We start from the raw sequence: 24744 nt of genomic DNA on the forward strand, positions 1-24744 counted from the left end.
TAAATTGCCTATTCCGAAGACCATTAAAGATGTTAGATCCTTTTTAGGTCATGCTGGCTTTTATAGGAGATTTATTAAGAATTTTAGTTCGATATCTAGACCATTATGTAATCTCTTATTAAAAGATTCTGCTTTTGAATGGACCGATGCATGTCAAATTGCTTTTGATAAATTAATTGGCATGTTAACTTCTGCACCTATCATGCAACCACCTGATTGGACTTTGCCTTTTGAAATCATGTGTGATGCGAGTGATTATGCAATTGGGGCTATGTTGGGGCAACAAATGAATAAGAAACCGTATGTCATTTACTATACAAGTTGAACTTTGAATAGTGCTCAAATGAATTATTCAACAACTGAGAAAGAACTTCTTGCTGTAGTATTTGTTTTGGACAAATTTCAGGCTTATCTTGTTGGTTCTCCTATTATTGTTTATACTGACCATGCAACCCTCAAATACCTTCTTGCTAAGAAGGATGCAAAAGATCGTTTGATCAGATTGATTCTCTTACTCCAAGAATTTGACATCATCATCAAAGACAAAAGGGGGGGGGTAGAGAATGTGGTGGCGGATCATTTGTCCAGATTGGTTTTTGATGATTCTTCTGAACCAACACCCATTAATGATTCTGTTCCTGATGAGCAATTATTTTCTCTTTCAGAATTACCTTGGTTTGCTAACATAGTTAATTTTCTTGCTACAGGTGAAATTCTGATTCACTGGAGTGCGCATGATAGAAAGAAGTTTCTGATGGAGGTACGTAATTTCTTTTGGGATGATTCGTATCTATTTATATATTGTCCTGATCAAATAATTAGGAGATGTGTGCTTGATCATGAAATCAATGCCATAATTTCTTTTTGTCACAATGAGGCATGTGGTGGTCATTTTTGATTTTATTGGCCTACTCTTTTCAAAGATACTAATGCTTTCTGTCGAACTTGTGATCGTTGTCAAAAGTTGGGTGCCATAACTCGTAGAAATATGATGCCTATGAATCCAATTTTAGTCATTGAGCCATTTGATTGTTGGGGTATTGATTTTATGGGTCCGTTTCCTGTTTCTTTCGGATATCTATATATTTTAGTAGGTGTTGACTATGTTTCAAAATGGGTCGAGGCCGTTCCATGTCGGAAAAATGATCACACAACTGTTTTTGCGTTTTTTAAAAGAAAATATCTTTTCCCGATTTGGAACACCTCAAGCTATTATCAATGATTGGGGTAAACACTTTTGTAATAAACCATTTGAAGTTTTGATGAAAAAATATGGTATTACTCACAAAGTGGCTACCCCTTATCACCCCTAAATAAGTGGCCAAGTTGAACTTGCCAATTGGGAGATAAAACAAATTTTAGAAAAAACGGTTAGCCCAAATCGCAAAGATTGGTCTATCCGACTAACCGATGCATTATGGGCTTATTGTACAGCTTTTAAAACCCCGCTTGGTATGTCTCCCTATATACTAGTTTATGGGAAACCTTGTCACTTGCCTGTGGAACTGGAACACAAAGCCTACTGGGCTATTAAGATGTTCAATTTTAACTTAGATGCTGCTGGTTTGAATAGAAAACTTCAATTGAATGAATTGGCAGAAATTAGGAATGAGGCTTATGAAAGTTCTAAAATTTACAAGGAACGAATGAAAGTTTTCCTTGATAAAAATATTTTGAGAAAAACTTTTGAGCCTTTGCAGAAAGTACTCTTGTACAATTCGAGGTTGCATTTGTTTCCTGGTAAACTTCGTTCTAGATGGACATGTCCTTATGTTGTGAAAAGAGTTTTTCCTTTTGGAGTTGTGGAGGTCGAGGTTCTAATGAATGGTAATGTATTTAAAGTTAATGGTCAGTGGCTTAAGCCCTTTTTGGAAAGTATTGCCTTGCAGGATGAGACCATTAGTTTTTAGGATCCTGTTTATCAGGACTGATTTCTTTACTCTAGCCCATATTTTCTTTTATTTTTCTGTTTCGTTTGTTTTGTTTCTTTTTCAGTTTATTAATGTGTCACCGATCAGTTGCTGAAAGAATTTCAAAGCCTTCTTAGACCTTCCAGGTGTATTCTTTCCTGAGTCTTTTTCTCCATTTAAATTGCGTGTCTTTCTTGCTTATTATTCTTTTGAATATTAACATTGAGGACAATGTCAGTTTTAAGTTGGGGGGAGTAGAAGTATATTTTACTTGCTTTTGGCGACATGTTGAGTTGTTTTTCATTTTATTTTTATTTTATGTAATTTTCGTCCCTTCCCTTAAAAAAAAAAGTCCAATATAAAAAAAAATGAAAAAAGAAAATTGCATTTTTCTTACTGTTTTTAATTAGATTTTTGTTAGTTTCTCAACCCAATGAGATTGAATTGAACTTCATACATGGTAATTAAGGAAATAGTGAGCATGTTTTAAGTGAGATGCTTTATTCTCTTATTAGCTCTCTCCCTTTTCGATTATTCTTGGAAAAGCAATGCACATAGCCATCTTGATGTGAAACTAATGCATGATTTAAAGATTAATATGTGAATCTAGTGATTTTGTGTAGCCTTGTGAGTTTTGGAGCCTATATGATTGAAACATTATACATCAATCACTTTTCATTCTTGTGCGTATGATCTCACAATCACATGTATCTCTAGAACTTGCTTGAAACCTTTCGAACATATTTCAATTCATGTGATAACTTGAAAATGAAGAAGGCATTTAGGATATCCACCATGGCCAAACAAGCTAGTGTCCCTGATACATTATCCCTTAGATAACCATTTGAGCCTAAATAAGCATGTTCTTTCATGACCTATGTTCTCCTTACCCATAAAGCTTAAATACTATATCCTACCTCAGTCTATGGAAGTTTGTAGAGTGGAAAAGTCTTGAAAGGAAAGGAGTATATGTGTTTGGTATCTAAGCTGGCTCTTGTTTATACTATTTATTTGAAGAAAAAAAAAAGAGAAAAAAAAAACAATCTTGCTAAAATGAAGTCTGAGACCCAACACAATGAAATTTGGTCTTTAATAGTGAAAAGTGTTCAAGATATTGGTGGAGCCACCGATTCAAGTGACTTTGCAGTCAATTCTTTTCATCATGTGCTCTACTAATTTTCATAGGCTCTTTGTTTTCCCATTCCTTTTTCTTTTTTCTTTTTACCTTAACTACAAGCCCCATTACAACCTTAATAAAGATCTTTGATTCAAGTAGTCACATGATATTGATAACGAGTTGGTGGACAAGCAAGCATATGACGGCATATTTTTATGAGATCACTTCAGTGTGACACATTAATTAAAAAATATTGAGTGCATGAGTGTAAATCCTATGAGAGACTCACTTGTTTTCATATTGAGAATTAAAAAAGTTTAGGATCACATTGTTATGGCTATTTCACACACTACACTCCAAGGATATTTGAGAAATCATTGCTAATACTAGAATATTGTGGATTCGCTTGCTTTATGCTTATTAAGGTTCTTGATTATTATGTACACTTGAATAAAATGCTTAGAGGGTTATGTAGGGGAAACTGATTTTTCCATGCGACTTTTTGTTTTTGGTTTGGTGCTAGATTATGTTTTCAATTGCTTGAATTGCTAGAGACTAGCAATAAGCTAGTTGGGGGGTGTGATAATTGCTCAAAAGTGCATGTCTAATACGCTTTGATTATACTTGTTACATGTTTTTCTCTAGTAATTTATCAAATTTGTGCTTTATCATGTATAACTGGTCAAATAGGTTTTATATCTAATTTGTTTTAATTTTTTACTAATGTTATATTAATGTTCATGTGCAAGACTATGAGAATGTTGCAAGGAAATTAAAGGTTGAGGCACAAGACAATAAATTGGTGATTAACTCTATGTCGGTTACCGAAAAGAAATGAAGAAAGGAGAAGGCAAAGAAGAAGAAAAAGAAACGGCCAGCCATTACCATTTCAATATGGCATTAGGGCTTATCAATGACCATTATTCAAAGGGTTATGGGGATTGGCATTAACATATTAATAATGGGTTGATGAATGACCATTATTCAAGAAGAAGAATATGAAGGGAGGTTGGGTGTGGCAGCAACCTATATAATCTCCATTTGATTGTTTTCCAAGGGGACCCCGGCTCTTTCATAATTTTAGACTTTTCTTTTTCTATTTAGTTTATGGAGAACTAATCTCTCTAGCTAAGGCTAAGGGTACAATTATGTAGTTTTATTATTTCGATTCTATTTCGGAGTTTTAATGTCAGTTTTACATTGTGGATTTTCAACGGAATTTCTTATTTATTCTATTTTCGGATTGATGAATGTTGGTTATGATTCGTAGGTTTAATCATGTTTTTCCTACAATTTTGTTTCACATTCATGCTTTTAGTGAATTGAATAAATTAGTAGATTGGTACGATTTTGATGGAGTAATTTTTTAATATTTTGTTGTCGTAAGTACAAATAATATTTGGGATTATTTCTATAAGAAATTGAATGGGCGTTTTGTTTTGAATATCTACAATGAAAATCACTTTTCAAGAAGTTTTATATGAGGAAAACTTAATTGCTATATTTTCTGGTTGAGATTACTTGTTGTTGGTATCTCAGTTAAGTTATAAAAATGAATCGAAATAGTGAAATTGCATAGTGTATGCAGGTGGAACCCTGATGCTTTAGTATTTTTAATTGTTGAACTTTTCTTCTATAAGTTACATCTCATTCGATATTGTTCTTTGTTTCAGTCTTGATAATTCTGCATTCTTTTCAACCCTCTTTGAGGAATACGACACTCAGATTTCGAGGTTATACTACTATGCGACACTTGCACTTGGGTTTAGCAAGTAGGAAGCATAAGGCAATCTTAGAAAGATTGATAAGGAGGATCAATAAGTGAATGAATTGATGCTTTCAATTTAGGTTTTGATTCACTTAACTACCAAATCTGTGACGTATGTTTCATGTGAAGGGAGAGCTTATTTCAGTGATTATAAGAGCTCATGGATGCTACCAAGTTCATAGTCTCCGATAGTTCTAGATAAGTAAACTCCATTTGACAGAACATGTAGGAAGCTTATTAGCTGACTACATTCATTGGTTAATAAAGTAATCTTGCTTATAAATCCATTAAATATCTTTTCTGAATTAATTGTTTGACCTAGTGGGAGAATGTTGGACATTGGACAATAATCCAACGGTTAATAGGTCTACACAGTTAATTTAAGGCTTGCTTGGAATATAAATAAGATTAGGATTTAGTTAATAGCTATAGCTTGTACCCCATGTAAAGTTAATATATTTTGGATTTCCTTGGGGGAATAAGAGCTCCTAATTCTATCCTATTTGGAATGAGATTTGATGTATCAATTATCCTTGGACTGCAAGGAATCCTAATGACATTATTATGGGAAGATTCATTAGGGTTAAGTCCATATAAATACAAGGCTAAGGTCCCTGCTCATGACACACAGAAACTCATATGAACGTCCCCTTAGTTCTAGTTTAAAGAAGTGTTGAGTGTGCAGAAGACTTTGGTCAACTAACATATTATTCCACATGATTCCAATATGATTTCCGCCGAGGGAGAAGTCCATGGTTGAGCCTATTCCGCATAGTTCTATCAAAGATGGTTCATCTTTCCTACATGCCATGTTGACTTCGAGTACTTTATCAATTGAGCATAATTTATGAATTCTTTCATGTTAGTGTTTTTAGTTGTTTATGAAATATATGAAGTCTAACAGTTAGAATCGGTTATAGTGTGTCAATACAATGCGCAAGTGCTTCAGCAGCACAGAGGAAGCAATCAAACACTCACTTTGTGTTTAAAGTAACCTAATTAATTAACACAAATTGTTATTAAGTTCTGCATCTTATAATAATCAACCATAACGAATTTCCACCCAACAATCAGAAAAACACTTCAAATGTCCCAACGAAGAACCCACTGCAAACTGGGTTAGATAGCAATCGTCACTTGTTACATTATTACGTAAACAATTCCATCGGGGATTTTGTCAGCAAAAAATCAGAACTAGGTTGCACCAATTCGACAACAACAATCGAGTTCATCCATCCATTAAATAAACTAGGCACAGAAAATGGCAGGACTAATAACATAAAAAATTATGATAGTTAACCATTGAACTCCAAAACTGAAATTAAAATTCTAAGCACCATATCAAAATTCATAAACTATAATCCATAACAACTACGGTTCCAAGTCTAAATCAAAATTATTTAAACATAACCATCTGTTCAACAAGCTACCATAACATTACTCAAAACAAGCATATAAAATGGTGTGTTTGACTTAGTCGCCGCCAACCTTCTGGTAAACATAGGTGAGAGCACACTTAGGGCTAGTTTGGTATTGCTGTGCTTTGAAAAAAAGCTGCTGTGAGAATAAGCAGCTGTGCTGTGAGAATAAGCGGTTGTGAAATAAATCAGCAGAGTGTTTGGTAAACTTTTTTGTAAAAGTGCTTTTGAAAAAAAAAAAGTAGTCTGATAGTAGGTATTTTCATTAAAGGAGCACTGTAGCTCCGTGTGCTTTGAAAAAAAGCCAGTTTTCCAAAGCTGCAAATAGCAGCTTCAACTTTTTCCTTTGATTTCAGCTTATTCTCACAGCAGCTTCCAAAATAAGTCTTTTTTTTTAGTTTACCAAACACCTAAAACCCTCACAGCTTTTTTTCATGGATGCTTTTTTTTTAAGCACCTCACTCCCAAACCACCCCTTACCACAGTAGTGCCTGTCGAAATGGTATGTAATCCTTGCCAGAGCCACAAACTTCAAATGGGCAAGCCAAGATATGCATTTAAATTTCTGGTGGACTTAATTCAATTTGGTAGAGAATGATAAAGAGAGAGGCTCCGTCTCCATCAATCCAATACTTAGACAGGAAATTCTTGCATAAACTATTGCAAGTAGTAGCGCATATTCATAATCCAAAAGGCAATAATATAACCATTTTTAGCAATAATTCTAGCTAGAGACACGTCACGACGATCATAAACACCGGAGTAAGATTCTCTCATCTCCAAATTTCCCTCTCCTCCCCTCCAGTCCCTTCATATTAAACAGTCATGATTAAATCACATTAACATTTGGTGTTGACTTCTTTATAGAAAGAGAGAAAAAAAAAGTGAGAGAGAGGATGGGACTGGAGGGAAAATGTCCTACTCTAGAATCACCTGGACTTCTTCAGTGCAATTGGCTTTTATGCCGAATGTATTGTTTACTTTTAAAATAGGCTAATACTAGGGAGACTAAATTTAGAAACAAAGTTTTGAAAACTAAAGGACATGGAAGTTGATGATTGATTTATTACTTAAACGCTGATAAACATGCTTATTCCTATTGGTGACACATCGTTTAATTTATAAATTTAGTCTTCAAATTTAGTTTCTATAGCATTACTTTTTAAAATAAGAGTGATGCTAGGGAGACCAAATTTTTTAAATCAAATTGCAAACCAAATGATGTGTCATAAAAAAGAAATAAGCAGGTTAATCGACACTTAATTTTAATTAATAATCCAATAATCTATAATCACATAATTTAATTTGCAAATTTGATCTCCCTAACATTACTCTTAAAATAAATTTGAAAAGAAATGAATTGTAGGTAACAGTCAATGACATTGAAGTGCACGTCAAACTTTTTCTCCTCCTTTTGTCCGCAATTTTTCTTATCTGGGTTGAGTCATCTTCTTCTTTTGTTCCGCAATTTGTTTTTAGGTTTGGTTTTCTTCCAACGCCATGGCCATGGCTCTTCGGATTTTTATGTTATGCTATTTTTTTTTTTGCAACTCTCTCTGGCTCATCAAATCCTCTCTCCATCCTTTGCCTCGCCGTGTGCAAGCTCTTCAGCGAGTTCAATTTTCATATGCCCGCGGTCTGCACCGTCGAAATAATCCCCACCAAATCAACGAAAACTGGTCGTATATGGAAAACGAAGACCTCCGACGCGAAAACCCACCTACCATAAGGTCTTTGACGAGGACGTCACTGCCTTCGTGTTGAAGAATACTATTTGAAAACCAACTTTTGCTATTTAGGGATGATCATTGGGCGGGAGTGTGAAAACATAAATTAACCACAATTGAAAAATGACACATAGATTATATACTAAATATGACGTTTTTAACTTTGACATTGTGAGTAGACTAGGGCTGGGCAAACGGGTCCTGGACCCGCGGGTAGGGGCGGGTAATACGGGTACGGGACGGGTATGGTCCGGTTCTTAGTTTTGTAAAAATAGATCGGGGTAGGGCGGGCCGGGTAATTGAAGTTTTAGGGGCGGGCCGGTTCCAAAATTATAGGATCCGCGAGTACCCGGATCGGCCCATTTGTGTTAGATTGGACGGACGAGATTTAATATCATCTCTCCATCCAATCTCAACCGTCAGTTCAAGTTTTCAACTTTTAACCCTAGCCAACCTTCCCCGAGTCCCGAGTTCCAGAAGCATCATCTCAGCAGCCTCAGACCTCAGTCTCTCGGATTCTCAGACTCTCCCTCGACTCCCTCTCCCTGAGTCCCTCTCCCTATCCCTCCCTCTCCCTCGAATCCCTCTCCCTATCCCCTTCCCTCGACTCCGACTCACAGTGCTCACCTCACCACTCTCACAGCGCTGTCGCGAGTCGCGACCAACATCATCACCCCCCATCACCACCTCCGCCGTCGCAACCACCATCATCACCCCATCACCACCGTCGAGGACACTGCTACTACCAGTACCAAGGCAAGTACCAACCATCATCCCTCTAAAATTTAGGTAATTTTGAATTAGGTTTTACTATTAATGTGAATTTCTGGTGTAGGGATTTTTAGGGGTTTTAAGTTAGAATTTGTAGAATTTGTAGATCGATGATTGAGCTATAAAAAATATTCCTCTTTTGATTTTTTTCAGAAAGAGAGGAAATGCTTACGATATTATAGATATTTGAACTCTTCCCTGTGCTGCTCAATGTTTTGTGAATTTTCTCATGTGATTGATGAAATGAGGTTAAAGGAATCCGTAATAATTGGCTTTGCAATTCAATTTCTGTGACAAAGTTGTGGGGTATGGCCCTGAGGTTGTTCAAGGACAGCTGATTAAGGTAATTAATCAGGAATTTATTTTTCCAGATAATCAAAGCCTATTACTGGATTCTACAAAATGGGTTTTCTTGTTTATGTATTAAATTCTTGAAGCAAACACAATATTAAGAATTGTAATTAACTAATTATGATTAGGGTGTTTTTGCATGTGGGTTCTGAACAATTTTGTGAAACAAATGCACAGGCACACTATGTTGGGAAATTGGAGAATGGAAAGGTGTTTGATAGCAGCTACAATCGTGGGAAGCCTCTTACTTTTCGTGTCGGTGTTGGTGAGGTGTGTCTCTAATTGTACATCCATGAGTTATATGAATGTGTTCATAATTTTCAGCAATGCTGTGCTTAATTGCCTTGACCAATATCAAATCAAGAAATCTGTTCTTTGATGCACATATGAGGACTCAAGTCCTTTATCATTGTAGCTTGTCATTTCTTCTGTCATTATTATATGTAAGCACTTGGTGAATTTGTTTTGTGCTCACCTACGATCAATGTATTTTTTATTTGGTGAGTTGGTTATATTTATATACCTGTAGGTTATATGAATTTTACAGATCGGCAATTGCATGTATATATGTGTGTGTATATATGTGTATCTCTATAGAAATGCCTTATATATATTTCCATGTTCAAGTTGTGGCTATGAATTTCTTGTAATTTTTCTATATTTCCGGGTTTTTTGAATTGTTCCTGCTTCTGTATGTGTAAGGTCAGTAAGGTCAGTTTTTTGAATTGTTCTTTGATGCACATATGTGTGTGTATATATTAGTATCTCTATAAAAACTGCACAAATTGCAGTTTGCATTTTGCAACTGCACAGTCCCACACTGCTTGCAATTTGTGCAGTTTTTTCAAACTGCAATCTGTGCAGTTTTTTCAAACTGCAATTTGTGGAATCTGTGAAATTTGTGGAATTTGTGCAGTTTTTTCAAACTGCAATATGTGAAATCTGTTCTGTGTAAAAACTGCAATCTGTGTGCAGCAAACATTTTTAAACAGGAAAAAAAAAGGACCCGTGTACCCGGACCGAACCGGCCCGTTTCAACCGGGCCGAGTAAGGTCCGGTTCCTATTTTCAAAATTGTAATGCCCGGCCCGGCCCGTCCCGTCTCCTTTAATTCTGGATCCGGTCCGGTCCCTTCAAAAATGGGCCCGGCCCGGCCCGTGCCCAGCCCTAGAGTAGACCACAAAATTACCATAAGAGAATAAGATGTATTCTGCCATAAGATAATTGGACTTTTATGCCCTGACGCACCATGGGCTCTCTGGGCTAACCATGACACCTATTATGAGCTATCTAAACTGCCCATAATATGCCCAGCCATGAAGCCATACCTAGTCAAATGATGGCAGGGCATAGACTCACTAAAGTCTATCCTTGAGTTTTTGACACACCTGCGTTCTTACTAACATGGACCTTTAGGAATACTAGCTGATAACAATGCGAAGACTGGCCTACATCATCAAGGATTGCCTAGTATGCACTGCAGCTTCCCCTCCCAGCTGCCTCTTAGGTTTCTCCCCTATAAATAATCAAGTCAATTAAAGGAAATCGTAATCATTTCTTATTACTTAGAACTCTCTTAAGTTCTCTTTCTTATCTATTACTTTTCTACTTTGGCATTAGAGGCCTTTTTAGGGGTGGGTTCAAAAAACCAAAAACCGAACCGAACCGAAACCGAAAAAACCGAACCGAAAGAAAAAACCGAACCGAATTGAAAAAACCGAACCTAACCGAACTCTTTTGGTTTGGTTCGGTTTTGGTGGTCTAGAAACCGAACCAAACCGAACCGAACAGAAATAATTAAATTAATATTTTTTAATTTTATTTATTTAATTATTTGATTTTATTATATTAGAATATGATACTTCGGACTGCTGCTTTGGTAGGACTTGTTTGCTTTCCAATTCAAATTGTCTTCTCAGCTTCTCCATCTACAACAAAAATTAGAACTTATACCATTACATGCAATATTTCTAGTTTATATCATTAAGTGCAACACATATATAAGAACACATATCTCAACTGCACTGCAGTTGATTAGGGAAAGCAAACAGCATATAAAAGTCTCATGAGTTTATTAAATACTACGAGATCAAAAACAAAATTCAAACTTTCTCACCTATGGCCAAGTATAGTAGCTTCCGTGGCCTAACAATTTTGAAAAGTATATCAATATATTCAAAAATATTGATGAACACCTCTTCAACATTTGTTGGTGGTAGAAGCTGAACACAGAATGTAGAAATTATTTTATGTAACCACATATATGGATAAAAAAATTCGGACCATAAAGATAAAGAAAATATCAAAAATTGTTACCTAGACAATAATCAAAATAAATAGTATATTATAGAATGTTTATCTTATTGCTAGTGAAGAATACATGTATATATATATATATATAGAGAGAGAGAGAGAGAGAGAGAGAGATTGAGAGAAAGAGAGGAATGAATAAGGTCGTACTCCATCATCATCGTCTAAAAAGAAATCTATTTACAATTAAACGTTAAACCCAAAATATTTTAAAAAAACCTTTATGTTATAATTCTAGTTGAACTTTAAATGTTTATTTTCATTATCTTTAAGTCTAGTCAGAATATTTATGTTATGATTGTGTTGGATATGTTAAAATTTAAGATTTCAAAAATTTTCATTTTTTGAAAAAAAACAGAAACCGAACCGGAAAAAACCGAACCGAAAAAAAATTAAACCGAATCGAACCGAACCGAAATTTCGGTTTGGTTTCGGTTTTGGCAAAAAATGGAACCGATTTGAACCGAACCCACCCCTAGGCCTTTTGGCAGACATCATTTCCTTTTTTTTTTTTGGGTGTTTGTTGATGGCGTTTGTTCTCTTGTAGGTGGAATTTCATCAAATCAGTAGTGTAAGAAATTTGCATCCGTAAATTGCTGCTTTCATATTGAGATAAAAATTGAGTTATACTTAACTCATGCTTATAGATTCGAGTGAAGAAAATAAACCTTAAAAAGCCTGTCTCTGGTGTTCTCGTTCATCGTTCTTGTTGCATCGAACAACTATGGTGGATACACGAAGAACCACAAGCAAGAACAACAATGGCCAATCCTTGCAATCTGAGATTTCAATGGAGTCTTTGAGGCTTAGAATGTGAAATCAGAGATTCTATCGATCATGACCCCCATCGCACCTTTTATTTGAGTCTTAAACCTTTCTCTATGAGACGGGAATGCCGTGACTTCGTCGAGGCCTTAAGTCGTCACTACGGTTGTTACCGTAACCACCGCCAGGTCACTATTGCACACCATAATCATGGTTGCGATGCCATAGCAACAACAACAACATCAAGAATAACCATCGATGACGCAATCCCACCTAGTTCGGTTGACTTTCATGGAAGAAGCGTTGTCAATTCTGCAGCCACCTCCCTAACAACAACCATATGTTCAACCGCCTTCAACCAATATACACTACCTGTCATAGACGATCTCATTTGAATCAATTTGGTTTCTTGGGCCCGTTGTGTAACAACTCGTCCCGAATTAGTTTACGAATTTTGGAACGAGGGCAGTTTGGTCTTTTTCACGCATGAAAGATATTTTGAAATGTTACTTTAGGTATTAAATGGTGAGCCGGGTGGGGCCCACTCTATTTTTGGTCCCCCGGCCTCCCTTCTCTCTTGTTTACCACATGTCACTTCCCTATCCCCTTAAATACCAGGATATCTCTCTATCTCTCATCTATTTCCCTTTCGTCCCTACTCTATGCTCTCTCCTCTTCAGTGACCAACACTTACATACATACCTGCAACAATAACAACGAACACCACCCCTACTAGAACTTCCCCATGCCAGAACCCCAGAGCTGTCGACGTCTTCTTCAGTGCACAGTGGCTGCCACTGTTCACGTTTCCTCCCCGATGGTTTCCAAGAGTTCTTGTTGGATTTCACTTAGGTAAGTCTCGAAAACCACCTAGATCTTAGTAGAATGTGTCTAAGAGTGAGTTTAGGATGTTTTTGAGTAGTTTGGGATGTTTTTGAGTAGTTTTGGTGGCTGTTGGATGCAGAACCAGCTCGGGGACACTTCCCCATATTTTGGTGAGGAATGACATGACCTCCAAGCCATTTCTTAGCCACCACAAGTCTTGAAATTGGTACAAATCTCTTTCTCTCATTCTAAGCTTCATTTTGGCTTTTAAGACATTGAAAATGAAGAAATGAGCTCGAACGGAGCTCGGGAAAGGTTGCCCAGATTTTGGTCGAACCTATGGCCTAAAACCGAGTCGACCCGACCTGATAACCCTAAACCGGAGCTAAACCCATCCTTGAACCAGCCTAACTTGTTGGGCCATGGAACCCAACCCATTTGGCCAAGCCCAAACCCATAAAACCCAAGCCTAGTTCTAACCACCCGGCCTAAGTCTTGGGCCATGTAATCCAGACTCAAATCTAAGCAACCCAGGGAACACAAACCAGGCCATTGGGCCTCGGAACCCTACCCAACTCTAGGCCCAACCTTGCAGCCTAAAACCCTCAGGCCCAACCCAGACCCAGATCTGACCTGACCTGGCCGAATATAAGAATCTAGATTGCTCGTGGGTCTGCGTGAGCGCATGTCTTGGCCGACACGTAGAGCATACCCTTCTCCACTGAAGGTACTGTGCTCCGTCACCATCCACGGCCGCGAGGGTGACTTTTCCAGTTAAATTTCCTACAGCTCAAATCGGTGCGTACGACAACGCGTGAGGGTATCCAAGGTCCGCCGTTAGGTTTTTCGACGTCCTGAATCCATTTATGGCGTCCGTGTTCCGAAAGTCAACTGTTATGATAGAGTTTTATTAATTGGTCCCTTTATGTGCTTAGGTGCAATTGTTTATGGCATTTTCGTCTTCGCTAGTTTGCATAGCTCTTCGACAGAGAAATATCTGTGAGTGGAACCTTCCAAAATGCATGATTTTACTATCGAAAAACCTATTACATATTACAATATTGAGTTTTCCTAAACCCTTTTCATAAATTTTGGGGGTTAGTACGTTGTTGAATAACTGTTTTTGTACTGCTTATATATCAACTTGGTCCACTCATGTTTTGTTTTGCACCCCCTCAAGACTTAAAATCGAGGTGTACAATCCCGGCATCAAGGCATTCTCGCATCAGCATCTTCGAGTTTTCTTGGTATAGGACCTATCCTTTTTGTTCATTAAATTTTATATTATTACTTTTAGTGTCTCAGATTAGTTGTATACTCTGAACACGTTCCTTAATTGCATATTCATTATAGTTAAATTTATAAGTTTTATTTATATTCGCATTTCTTCATTGTCCTTATGCATCTTATTATAGTTTCGTCACCTTCAGGTGTCAGCCAGCACATGTCTACCTTGATCTTTGGAGGATTTCAGGGTCGGGCGTGTCATGTTGATTCATAAATCATAAATCCTATGATCTTTGGCTTATCAGTGCAACCTCGAGCGGCTCTACCCGTTGAGCATTATGCATCTCATAGCAAACCCGTGCCTGAGCTGACCATTGAGGTATCTACCTATCCAAAAGCTATTTCTTTGCAAGTTACATACCTCATAATGACATTTAGTAAAAAACGAGGATGCTCACTCAACTTCTTGCTCATCTCAATCTCGTAAGAGATCTTGATCTTGGCTCGCCAAACCAAAGAGAGTTTGAATAGGATTCACTGTTCCCAGTTAGCCAGGAAAAAAAGTCACGACAACTCAGTTCTTATTCGTCAACAATAGAGGCATCATCTAACAGACAGGATAAGAGATCGCAGATTGAGGAACGAAGCATCCATGAGTGTCCATTCCAAGCTAAGCTCTATTTTTAATGTGTTTTCTTGACTTGGTCTGTTCACACTCGACTATGTCCCTAGAAAAGTGTTCACAATGGGTAGGGCTCACTCAGAAGCGTTCACTCCTGCCTAGATTCAGGGGTGTGCCCCAAAAATTAGGTCGGCGCACCATCCATGAGAAGGATAAGCAACACGACAGATTGTTGGAAGCATGCTCCACTAATTCTCTAGTCCATTAGTTGCAAAAGGCGGATAACAAACCACCAGGAATTGCAGACCTGTGGAGCTACATGTAGGAAGACAACCCATCCAACTAGAAAACATACAACAATTGCTCATAAAGAAACTCAGAGACTTCGGCCCGTCGTGCACCAAAGAGGAATGTAATCATCAAAGGTAAGATTGGCAAGCTCTTTACCTCATGTTTCATTGAAGTGGTGGTTCATTTGGAATGGCTAGCCAATATCGTGTTAGCTATGAAGAAAGAGTAGGGGCAATGACGAGTTTGCGTTGATTACACCAACCTTAACCACGGCTGCCCAAAAGACAACTACCCTATTGCAAGAATTAATCTGCTGTTAGATTCGACCTCTGGAAACTAACTGCTCAGCTTTCTAAATGCGTATCCCTACTACACCCATATCAAAATTATGAGCCAAACAAGTGTAAGACTGCATTTATTAGACCCAGCAGTTTCTGACACGACACGAAAACGACACGAAAATAACGGATTTTGGGTCAACACGATAACTTATCGGGTCATTATCGGGTAATCCATTAATAACGGGTTCTTAACGGGTATACATGCGGGTAACACGTGGGTAACCCGTTTCGACCCGTTAAGGAAAAATTTATTTTGATAATTTTAAAGTTTAATTACTAGAAAATTTATTATAAAATACAATAGCCATATTAATATATACAATATATTCTATATTAAATATATAGTTTTTATTATTATTCTATATAAGTTAAAAAAAAACGTTTTAGTCATTATTTATTTTTATTATGAGAGTTCCTTATTATCATTACTAGGAAAAATTTTACTTAACATGTTGTTGTCCAAAATTAAAATAAACTAAAATAGTATTTGTATAGGCAAGAACTAAGAAGATATACATACAAGTATGAAAAATGTGAAAGAATATATACACACTCGTGATTCATCAATATTCCTCAACGAGTAGATAATGGTTACATTTACATTATCATTTAGATTTTTAAAATCCTCCAAACCTTCATGAATAATATTTTTTATTTGAGGGCAAAATTAATACAATTAATAATAATTATTGTAGAAGTGTAAAAAATGTAAAAAAAAATAAATATACAATCACTCATAGTGACAAACTTTACAACTTTCATGAAGGGGTCATCTTCGAAATCCAACACTCTAATTCATAAACCTTAAATTTATATTTAATTGTCGATTGTGATTTACGCTTTATTCTTCTTACTGAATTTCATTTTTAAAATTTTCTTTTTTGAAAACATGATCATCTGGCGAATGTAAGAAGATGAACAGTTCAGATCTTTGATATCACATTTCGATATTTACGGTTAATTGAAATATGAGTCAATGTCATATAGTTTGTAGAAACTTTATAAACATCAAGCAATGTTTTCACTAACCGTAAAATTCTGAATATAATATCAACGATCCAAACCGTTCATCTTCCTGCATCCTCTAATAGATCAAGTTTTCAAAAAAGAAAATATGAAAAAACAAAATTTGATGAGAACAATGAAGCGTAAATGTAAACAACAATCAACGGTTAAATTTTGATATATGATTTATATGATTATAGTGGCGAATTTCGAAATTAAGCTCTTTATGAAAGTTGTAAAGTTTGTCATTACGAGCGTTTATTTATTTTTTTCTATATTTTTTTTTACACTTCTACATTAATTAAAAAACTATTAAAGACTTTAGGTAATTCAAAATATACTTAAAAGAAAAATGCGTTTTTATGTTTTGGATGTGACAATATGGTATGTATATACTTATTTAGTATTATGTTTTTCATTTGATTATTTATTAGTTTAAAATATATTTTCCTTAATAGATAATGGGTCGGGTCATATTACCTGTTAATATTATTGGGTCAATTTCGGGTAGGGTCATTTTACCCGTTTATTTTAACGGGTATTATACGACATGACCCATTAAGATATCAGGTATAACATAAAAACGACACGAATACAGAAAATACGACACGAATGCCAGGTCTAGCATTTATCATCGAATAAGGGACCTATTGCCACAATGTGATGCCATTCAGTTTGAAGCATGCATGGTCAACACACCAATGACTGGTGAACATAATCTTCAAAAAGTTGATTGGCAAAACCATGAGGGTGCGTTTGTTGCGCCGGACTGTCTCGGACTGGACTAGCTGCCGGGACTAAGCTGGACTGGCTTAGACTGGACTAAGCTGGACTAACTTAGTGAAGCGTTTGGTGCAGTCTCGGACTAAGAAGCAGGATAAGAAAAACAGTACTGTTCACCAGATTTGTGTTTGCTTAGACTAGGACTACAAATTTTTGCCATTGTGTAATAGAGTAATGCTACAAATCTCATGATATGGGTTAATTGGAGCATATTTTTGCCATGTATATTATGAATCTTAAAAAAAATTGACAATTGTTTTGTTTCTATTACCTGCTAATAGAATTGGGTTTAATTTGCAAATGTAGCTTGATTTAAACTCTATCACCCAACAGAAGAAAAATAATAGTGCCCAATACATGCAACTTCAACAAATACAAGTACATAAGATCTCCATAATTTAGAAAATCCTAGTTAACATTAGTTAACATTAGCCAAAATAGATCTCCATAATTTACAAAATGGCTAGTTAACATAAGCCAAAATACTAGTGCAAAGCTAAGTTATAAGTCATAACATAAGATTGTATGATTAATAAAATACATCCATGTTAACGTTATTAAAATACATCCATGTTAACATTAGCTAAAATCCTCATCCGCTTGCGTTGTCGCTTAAAAGCCTTTGGACGAAAACTTTCTTGAGTTCCGGTTTGATTGCCCTGAACACTCCCACATTTTTTGGTTTATCCAAAATAAGAGACAATGCATCAATTTGATCCATAGGAGAGAGACCCATTGCTTCAAGTTCATTAGCTATGTCAGTATGATCTGCAGTACCTTGAACTAAAGCTTCAGTTACCATTTGCATCCTCTTCCCACTTTCAACATAAAAATCTTTCAGTCCACTGATAATTGCCTCGGTTCCATCATTTGAACTTCCCACAGCTCTTTTCCTCTTTCTTTGGCTATTTTCAGATGGGGTGCTTTGTTGGCTTTGTTGGTTCATTGAAGAAACAAAATTTTCACCTCCAATATCACTTTCACCAACATGATCATGACTTTGTTCCTCCATCATTTGAGCAGGGGTTTCGGCTACATTACCCGTAGCCCGATCTTTTCCAAATATATATGCAAATCTATCAAACAGTGGAAAATGTTTGCTTCTCCATCCATCGGCTTCTTTATTTCTCTAAGATTATATCAACATAGCAAAACTAAAATTTAGCATGCGTAACAAATATAGCAGCAAGAATATAACTAATGCATAAATAAAATAGGATATGAACCTGCACATAAGTTTGCCATGCGTCATCACTGTCAACTTCAACGCACTTTTTGACATCATTCCATGCAAATCCACTTGTGTTTATCATGTCAACGACCATACTATATGTTTTTTTCCATTTCTTCAACTTGGATTCAATATGTGGATTTGCCTTTATATTTGAATGAGGACATAAAACATTGACAGCTTTTGCTATTTCAACCAAAGTACCTTGTTTGAAAGCACCGGTGTCACACCGTTGCTTCCGAGCAACAAAATCCTCAAGAACTCCTAGTAATACTTCTTCCTCAAATGCTTCCCATTTACGCCTTCTTCCTTTTGGCTCTTGAGTAGCATTCAAAAAATTTTCGTTATCCATACCTAAACAAAAAATATTTTAATGAAGGAAAATACCATACAAATAATCAATTTGCATAATATCCAATCAACTTGCATAATATCCAATCAACTTGCATAACATCCAATTAATTTGCATACCATCCAATCATTGTGCTAATATCTAACAAATGCATGATAAAAAAGGAATACTAAAATAAAATGTTATCATTAATACATATAGCTAGTTCGGTTACTGGTTCCTAATTGCTCTCCACTCATTATACATTTCCTGAGCCATATCATTCCTCATTGCAGTCCACTGGTCCGATGTTTGAACACTACCAACATATTCACCTTCTTTTGTATTTTGTCCATCTTCTATTATTGGCAAATTCTCCATTGGATCTACAGACATCTCTTGCCTAATAAGATTGTGTAGTAGGCAACAAGCGGTAATTATTCGACCTTGTGTCCTTATCGGATAGAAAGATGGACTCCTTAGTATCGACCACCTTCCTTTTAGCAGGCCAAAACAGCGTTCAATTACATTCCTTGCTTTAGAATGCTTCATGTTAAAATATTCTTCCTTATTAGAAGGTGTTCGTCCCTCCCATTCAAATAAATGATAAGGTATTCCTCTATAGGGTGCAAGGAATCCTTCACCATTTGTATAACCACCATCTACAAGGTAATAACAACCTAATGAAAAAAAAAATAGACCTTATTAGTGTTTTGTAGTTGACAAACAGAACTAAACCTAACTTACAAAGTTGAGACTAAGTAATAGTCTTACCCGCTGGTACCTTAAAACCATTAGGCCTACTAATTGCATCATGTAGCACTCTAGAGTCTGATGCGGAACCCTCCCACCCCGGAAACACATATATGAACTGCATATCTCCTGAACACACACCTAACACATTAGTTGCGACTCGACCCTTTCTTGTTCGGTATCTTGGTTTGTCAATTTCAGGTACATGCACATCAATGTGTGTTCCATCCAATGCTCCCAAGCAATTCTTAAAAATAAAAAATAAAAAAGTTTTTGTTAATTTATACAAAGGGAATGAAGAGTTAAAGCTTAGGGAAAATGAAAAAAAATTCTCATCATACCTTAAAACATCGCCACCTAGGATCTGTAGAATCAATAGGCACAGGCTGGGGGACTTTTAGTAGGATACCTTGTAATCGCAAAATTCCTTGCAATACGCTATTGAAATACCTACTTATAGTCTCTCCCGACCTATAAAATCTACCGCCAACACTACGATTCTTAGTATGATGTGCTAATATTTGTAAAGTCATACACACCTGTTCCTCTACAGACACCAAACCATCAGTTTTTACCCTCCCATCTTGACGAAGTAAGTCGCATAATATGCCAAAAGTCCTTCTATCCATTCTCAATTCGTTGACACATTCAGTATCAGTATTCCCTATTATACCATTCAGATAACACAAACTAATCTCTCGTCTAATAAGTGAACGGTTAGTCAATGTGGGTCGTTCAACATGTCTCTGTTTGCCACGTAGCATCATCACCACAAGAATCGTACAAATACAAATTGTCTCCAAATAAGACATCTCTAACAATAAGATCAATAAAAGCTTCCTTCGATCCATATCTATCCAAACAAAAAACAAATTAACTAGATCATTAACCCGAGGCAACAAATATACAGGTGGCGTTGAAAAAAAAAAAGTTTTCATTAACCCGAGGCAACAAATATACAGGTGGCGTTGAAAAAAAAAAAGTTTTCATTAACCCGAGGCAACAAATATACAGGTGGCGTTGAAAAAAAAAAGTTTTCATTAACCCGAGGCATCATATTCAAAATGTTCTACTCTTATACATCTATAAACATGTGTCTAAGAACACTAGTATGAGGATTGCTATCATTGCTAGGCATTGCATGTGAAAAGGGAAATTAAAGGACACCTGTAATGCAGTAGCCTTAGCCTTAGCCTTCCGTTTATGCTCCTCTTCTCTGCAACTAACAACCACAAAAAATTGCAATTCAGCATCAACCCCACACAATACAAAACATTCACATTGTAATATCATGGTTATAAACCAAGTACACACACACACTGCATACATACATACACACACTGCATACATACATACACACACTGCATACAGTGCATACACACACTACATACACTACACACACACACTGCATACACTACACACACACCCTGCAAGTACACACACACTGCATACACCCTGCATACATACACACTGCAAACACACTACACACACACACTGCATACATACACACTGCAAACACTACACATATACACACACTACATACACTACACACACACACTGCATACATACACACTGCATACACCCTGCACACACACATTGCAAACACACTACACACACACACTGCATACATACACACTGCAAACATACACTACACACACACCCTGCAAGTACACACACACTGCATACACCCTGCACACACACACTGCAAACACACTACACACACACACTGCATACATACACACTGCAAACACTACACATATACACACACTCCATACACTACACACACTACATACACTACACACACACACTGCATACATACACACTGCATACACCCTGCACACACACACTGCAAACACACTACACACACACACTGCATACATACACACTGCAAACACAGTACATACATACACACACTACATACACTACACACACACACACCCTGCAAGTACACACACACTGCATACACCCTGCACACACACACTACACACACACACTGCAAACACTACACATATACACACACTACATACACTACACACACACACTGCATACATACACACTGCATACACCCTGCACACACACACTGCAAACACACTACACACACACACTGCATACATACACACTGCAAACATACACTGCAAACACACTACACACACACACTGCATACATACACACTGCAAACATACACTACACACACACACTGCATACACCCTGCACACACACACTGCAAACACACTACACACACACACTGCATACATACACACTGCAAACACTACACATATACACACACTACATACACTACACACACTACATACACTACACATACACACTGCATACACCCTGCACACACACACTGCAAACACACTACACACACACACTGCATACATACACACTGCAAACATACACTGCAAACACACTACACACACACACTGCATACATACACACTGCAAACATACACTACACACACACCCTGCAAGTACACACACACTGCATACACCCTGCACACACACACTGCAAACACACTACACACACACACTGCATACATACACACTACAAACATACACTGCAAACACACTACACACACACACTGCATACATACACACTGCAAACATACACTACACACACACCCTGCAAGTACACACACACTGCATACACCCTGCACACACACACTGCAAACACACTACACACACACACTGCATACATACACACTGCAAACACTACACATATACACACACTACATACACTACACACACACACTGCATACATACACACTGCATACACCCTGCACACACACACTGCAAACACACTACACACACACACTGCATACATACACACTGCAAACACAGTACATACATACACACACTACATACACTACACACACACACTACATACACTACACACACACACTGCATACATACACACTGGCAGTGTAACAACTTCTCAGGACCATGACAAAATAAAATGATATAACTACACTACACACACACACTGCATACATACACACTGCATACATACACTCTAGTCAATTTGTTTATGCATAACGCATAGCAAAATGATATAACTACACTTCATCACAAAAAATCAGATAAGCTTCGAACTGCATCAGCAAGCAGATTGATTGAAAACTAAAATCAAATTCATTGAAGGCCCGTGAATTACCTGTTCAAAGAGTCATTTCGGCAAAAATGTAATGAAGTTGTACTTTGTAGTCGATATAGAATTCCCCTGGAACAATTGAACGCATAATAATTAAAACCGAATACAAACAAAATGAAGTAAGATTTAAAGTGGCAGATAACAGAACATAGATTACATATCCTACACGTTTATACTAATAAACTTGTTGATGGCACATGGTGGAGGTAAAACAAAATCCTGAAAACATCCACTGTGCTAGAAACATATTCTAGATTCTGAGAAGGCCATATCCTAATATTCTGTTCTACGATCCAGATGAAAGAAAGGCAGGGCACTCAAGAACTAAAGAGAAATTATTCATTATTTAAGTTGGGTTAGTTCTAAACATTGAAAGGCAGCCAATATTTGAAGAACCTAATAACTTGTATCAATTTATATATACAAAATCGGGGTATATATAAAAATCACTCACAGAATCCAAAGAGTAGTAACATAATTCAATGTAATTCCTCTTGCAAAGACACCAACTTTTCGCAACAATGAGATTAAAAACCAAATCAACCAACTATCAAAATCCAATGAGTGGTAAACAAGCTATACATTATGCAAAATAGGCAATCAAACGGCCAAAAAACAGCCACAAAATCCAACCTTTTTGCACAGCTTGAGACGTTTCCGCCGCAATGCCTCTCCTTGCTTCTGCTCAGCTTCCCTTCTCCTCTTCTTCTTCCTCTTGTGAAACCCAAACACGAAATTGCTTCACAAAATCCAAACAAGCAAAGCATCAAAACCCGAAAAATCAAAAAACCCAATTCAGAAAACGCGAAAAGAAACAAAATTTCAGGGCTTAGATTTCATCACTGAGCAAATTTTGTGATGGCGGTTTTTACTACCTGAGGATTTGAAAGAAAAGTTGAAATATGAAAACCCCAAATTCTAATCTTAATTTGACCTAAAAATCAAAACCCTAATTTGTTCAAGTGCAGAGGTCTATCATTGAAAATTTCTCAAACCCAAAACAACAAAATCAAATGAAGCTCAGTAATACCACAATCTGCAAAACAAATTGACGAAATAAAGCGAAGATGCGAAGTTTACCAGACAAGTCGGAGCAGATGAGGGTGAGCAGATGCAGATGAGGGAAGGCGCAGAGATCAGAATGAGGAAGATGACGATGAGGGAGCAGGGCAAGGACGACGATGAGGGAAGACGCAGCGATGAGGACGAGCGACGTAGGTTCTTGGATGAGTGACTCTCTCGCGGCTTTCTCTCAGGGCTTACGAGTCCTCCCGAAACTGGGGTTCCTCGTTAAGAACGCGTAAGGAGGTGAATAATCCGAGCGAGTCCGACCTAAGGTCATTAAAACTAATCCTGCTACAAACCAAACAAGGGACTATAGTCTAGTCCAGTCCAGTCCTCCCTAGTCCTGTCAAACAAACGGCCCCTGAAAGTCTATGTGGACGACATTATGATTTTAAGACTAAAGACGTGGAGATCACATCAAAAACCTTGCTCATTCATGAAAATGATGTGAGAGAGAGAATCATGCATCATTCGTGAGTTGTTTCTCTTATTATATTTAATATATTTTCTTCCACCCAAATAATTTGTTTTTTAATACATCCAATATAAATAATATTAGAAGGAGAATCAACCATACAGTCCACCGAGGAATTTAATTCCATGAACTACCAATAGCATTGATAAGGGATGGGTAAAATACCCATGGGTTTGGGTAACCGTGGTTATCTACCCATTTAAAGTTGGCGGTTACGGTTATGAGTAACCGTTTTGACAAATAAACGGTTATAAGTATAACCGTTTATCTGTGAAATTTAAACGGACGGTTATGAGTATTATCCGCGGTTATAACGGGTATCCATCGGTTATGGGTATTACACGCGGTTATAACGGGTATCCATTTACCCATTTAATTTAATATATGTAAAATTAAAAACCCTTAGAGAACTCACAAGTTGTTCGGCCGTCCCTGACCTTGAGCTTTGTTCAGAACTTAGCGCTTTTCACAAGTTGTTCAGAACTCACAATTTGTTTTGGGTATAC

General features: G+C 36.9%; 1 protein-coding gene and 1 long non-coding RNA gene across 2 annotated transcripts; one reads left to right on the plus strand and one right to left on the minus strand.

Annotated features, from left to right (window-relative positions):
• The first annotated feature begins 8496 nt into the window (after positions 1-8496).
• LOC139188206 (uncharacterized) lies at positions 8497-9437 on the plus strand. Its single transcript, XR_011571494.1, has 3 exons — positions 8497-8729; positions 8865-9054; positions 9240-9437. It is a non-coding gene; the product is annotated as an uncharacterized lncRNA (long non-coding RNA).
• Positions 9438-17609: 8172 nt separating this feature from the next.
• On the minus strand, positions 17610-23453 carry LOC114822915 (uncharacterized). The gene is made up of 7 exons (XM_070805449.1): positions 23332-23453; positions 22702-22767; positions 20713-20761; positions 19887-20398; positions 19567-19792; positions 18457-18815; positions 17610-18359 (listed from the first exon to the last, which is right to left on the minus strand). The coding sequence occupies exons 4-7, from the start codon at positions 20394-20396 to the stop codon at positions 17823-17825; spliced, it is 1632 nt and encodes a 543-aa protein (XP_070661550.1). The 5' UTR covers positions 20397-20398; positions 20713-20761; positions 22702-22767; positions 23332-23453; the 3' UTR covers positions 17610-17822.
• Between the last annotated feature and the right edge of the window lie 1291 nt (positions 23454-24744).

Source organism: Malus domestica, chromosome 09 (genome assembly GCF_042453785.1).
Source record: "Malus domestica chromosome 09, GDT2T_hap1".
Lineage (NCBI taxonomy): Eukaryota > Viridiplantae > Streptophyta > Magnoliopsida > Rosales > Rosaceae > Malus > Malus domestica.

Coding starts and splice junctions, on each gene's coding strand:
- LOC114822915 (XM_070805449.1), bottom strand. CDS start 20,396: ATGGATCGAAGGAAGCTTTTATTGATCTTATTGTTAGAGATGTCTTAT. Junction 19,793..19,886: donor CTAGGTGGCGATGTTTTAAG/GTATGATGAGAA, acceptor TTTATTTTTAAG/AATTGCTTGGGAGCATTGGA. Junction 18,360..18,456: donor CATGGCAAACTTATGTGCAG/GTTCATATCCTA, acceptor ATATAATCTTAG/AGAAATAAAGAAGCCGATGG.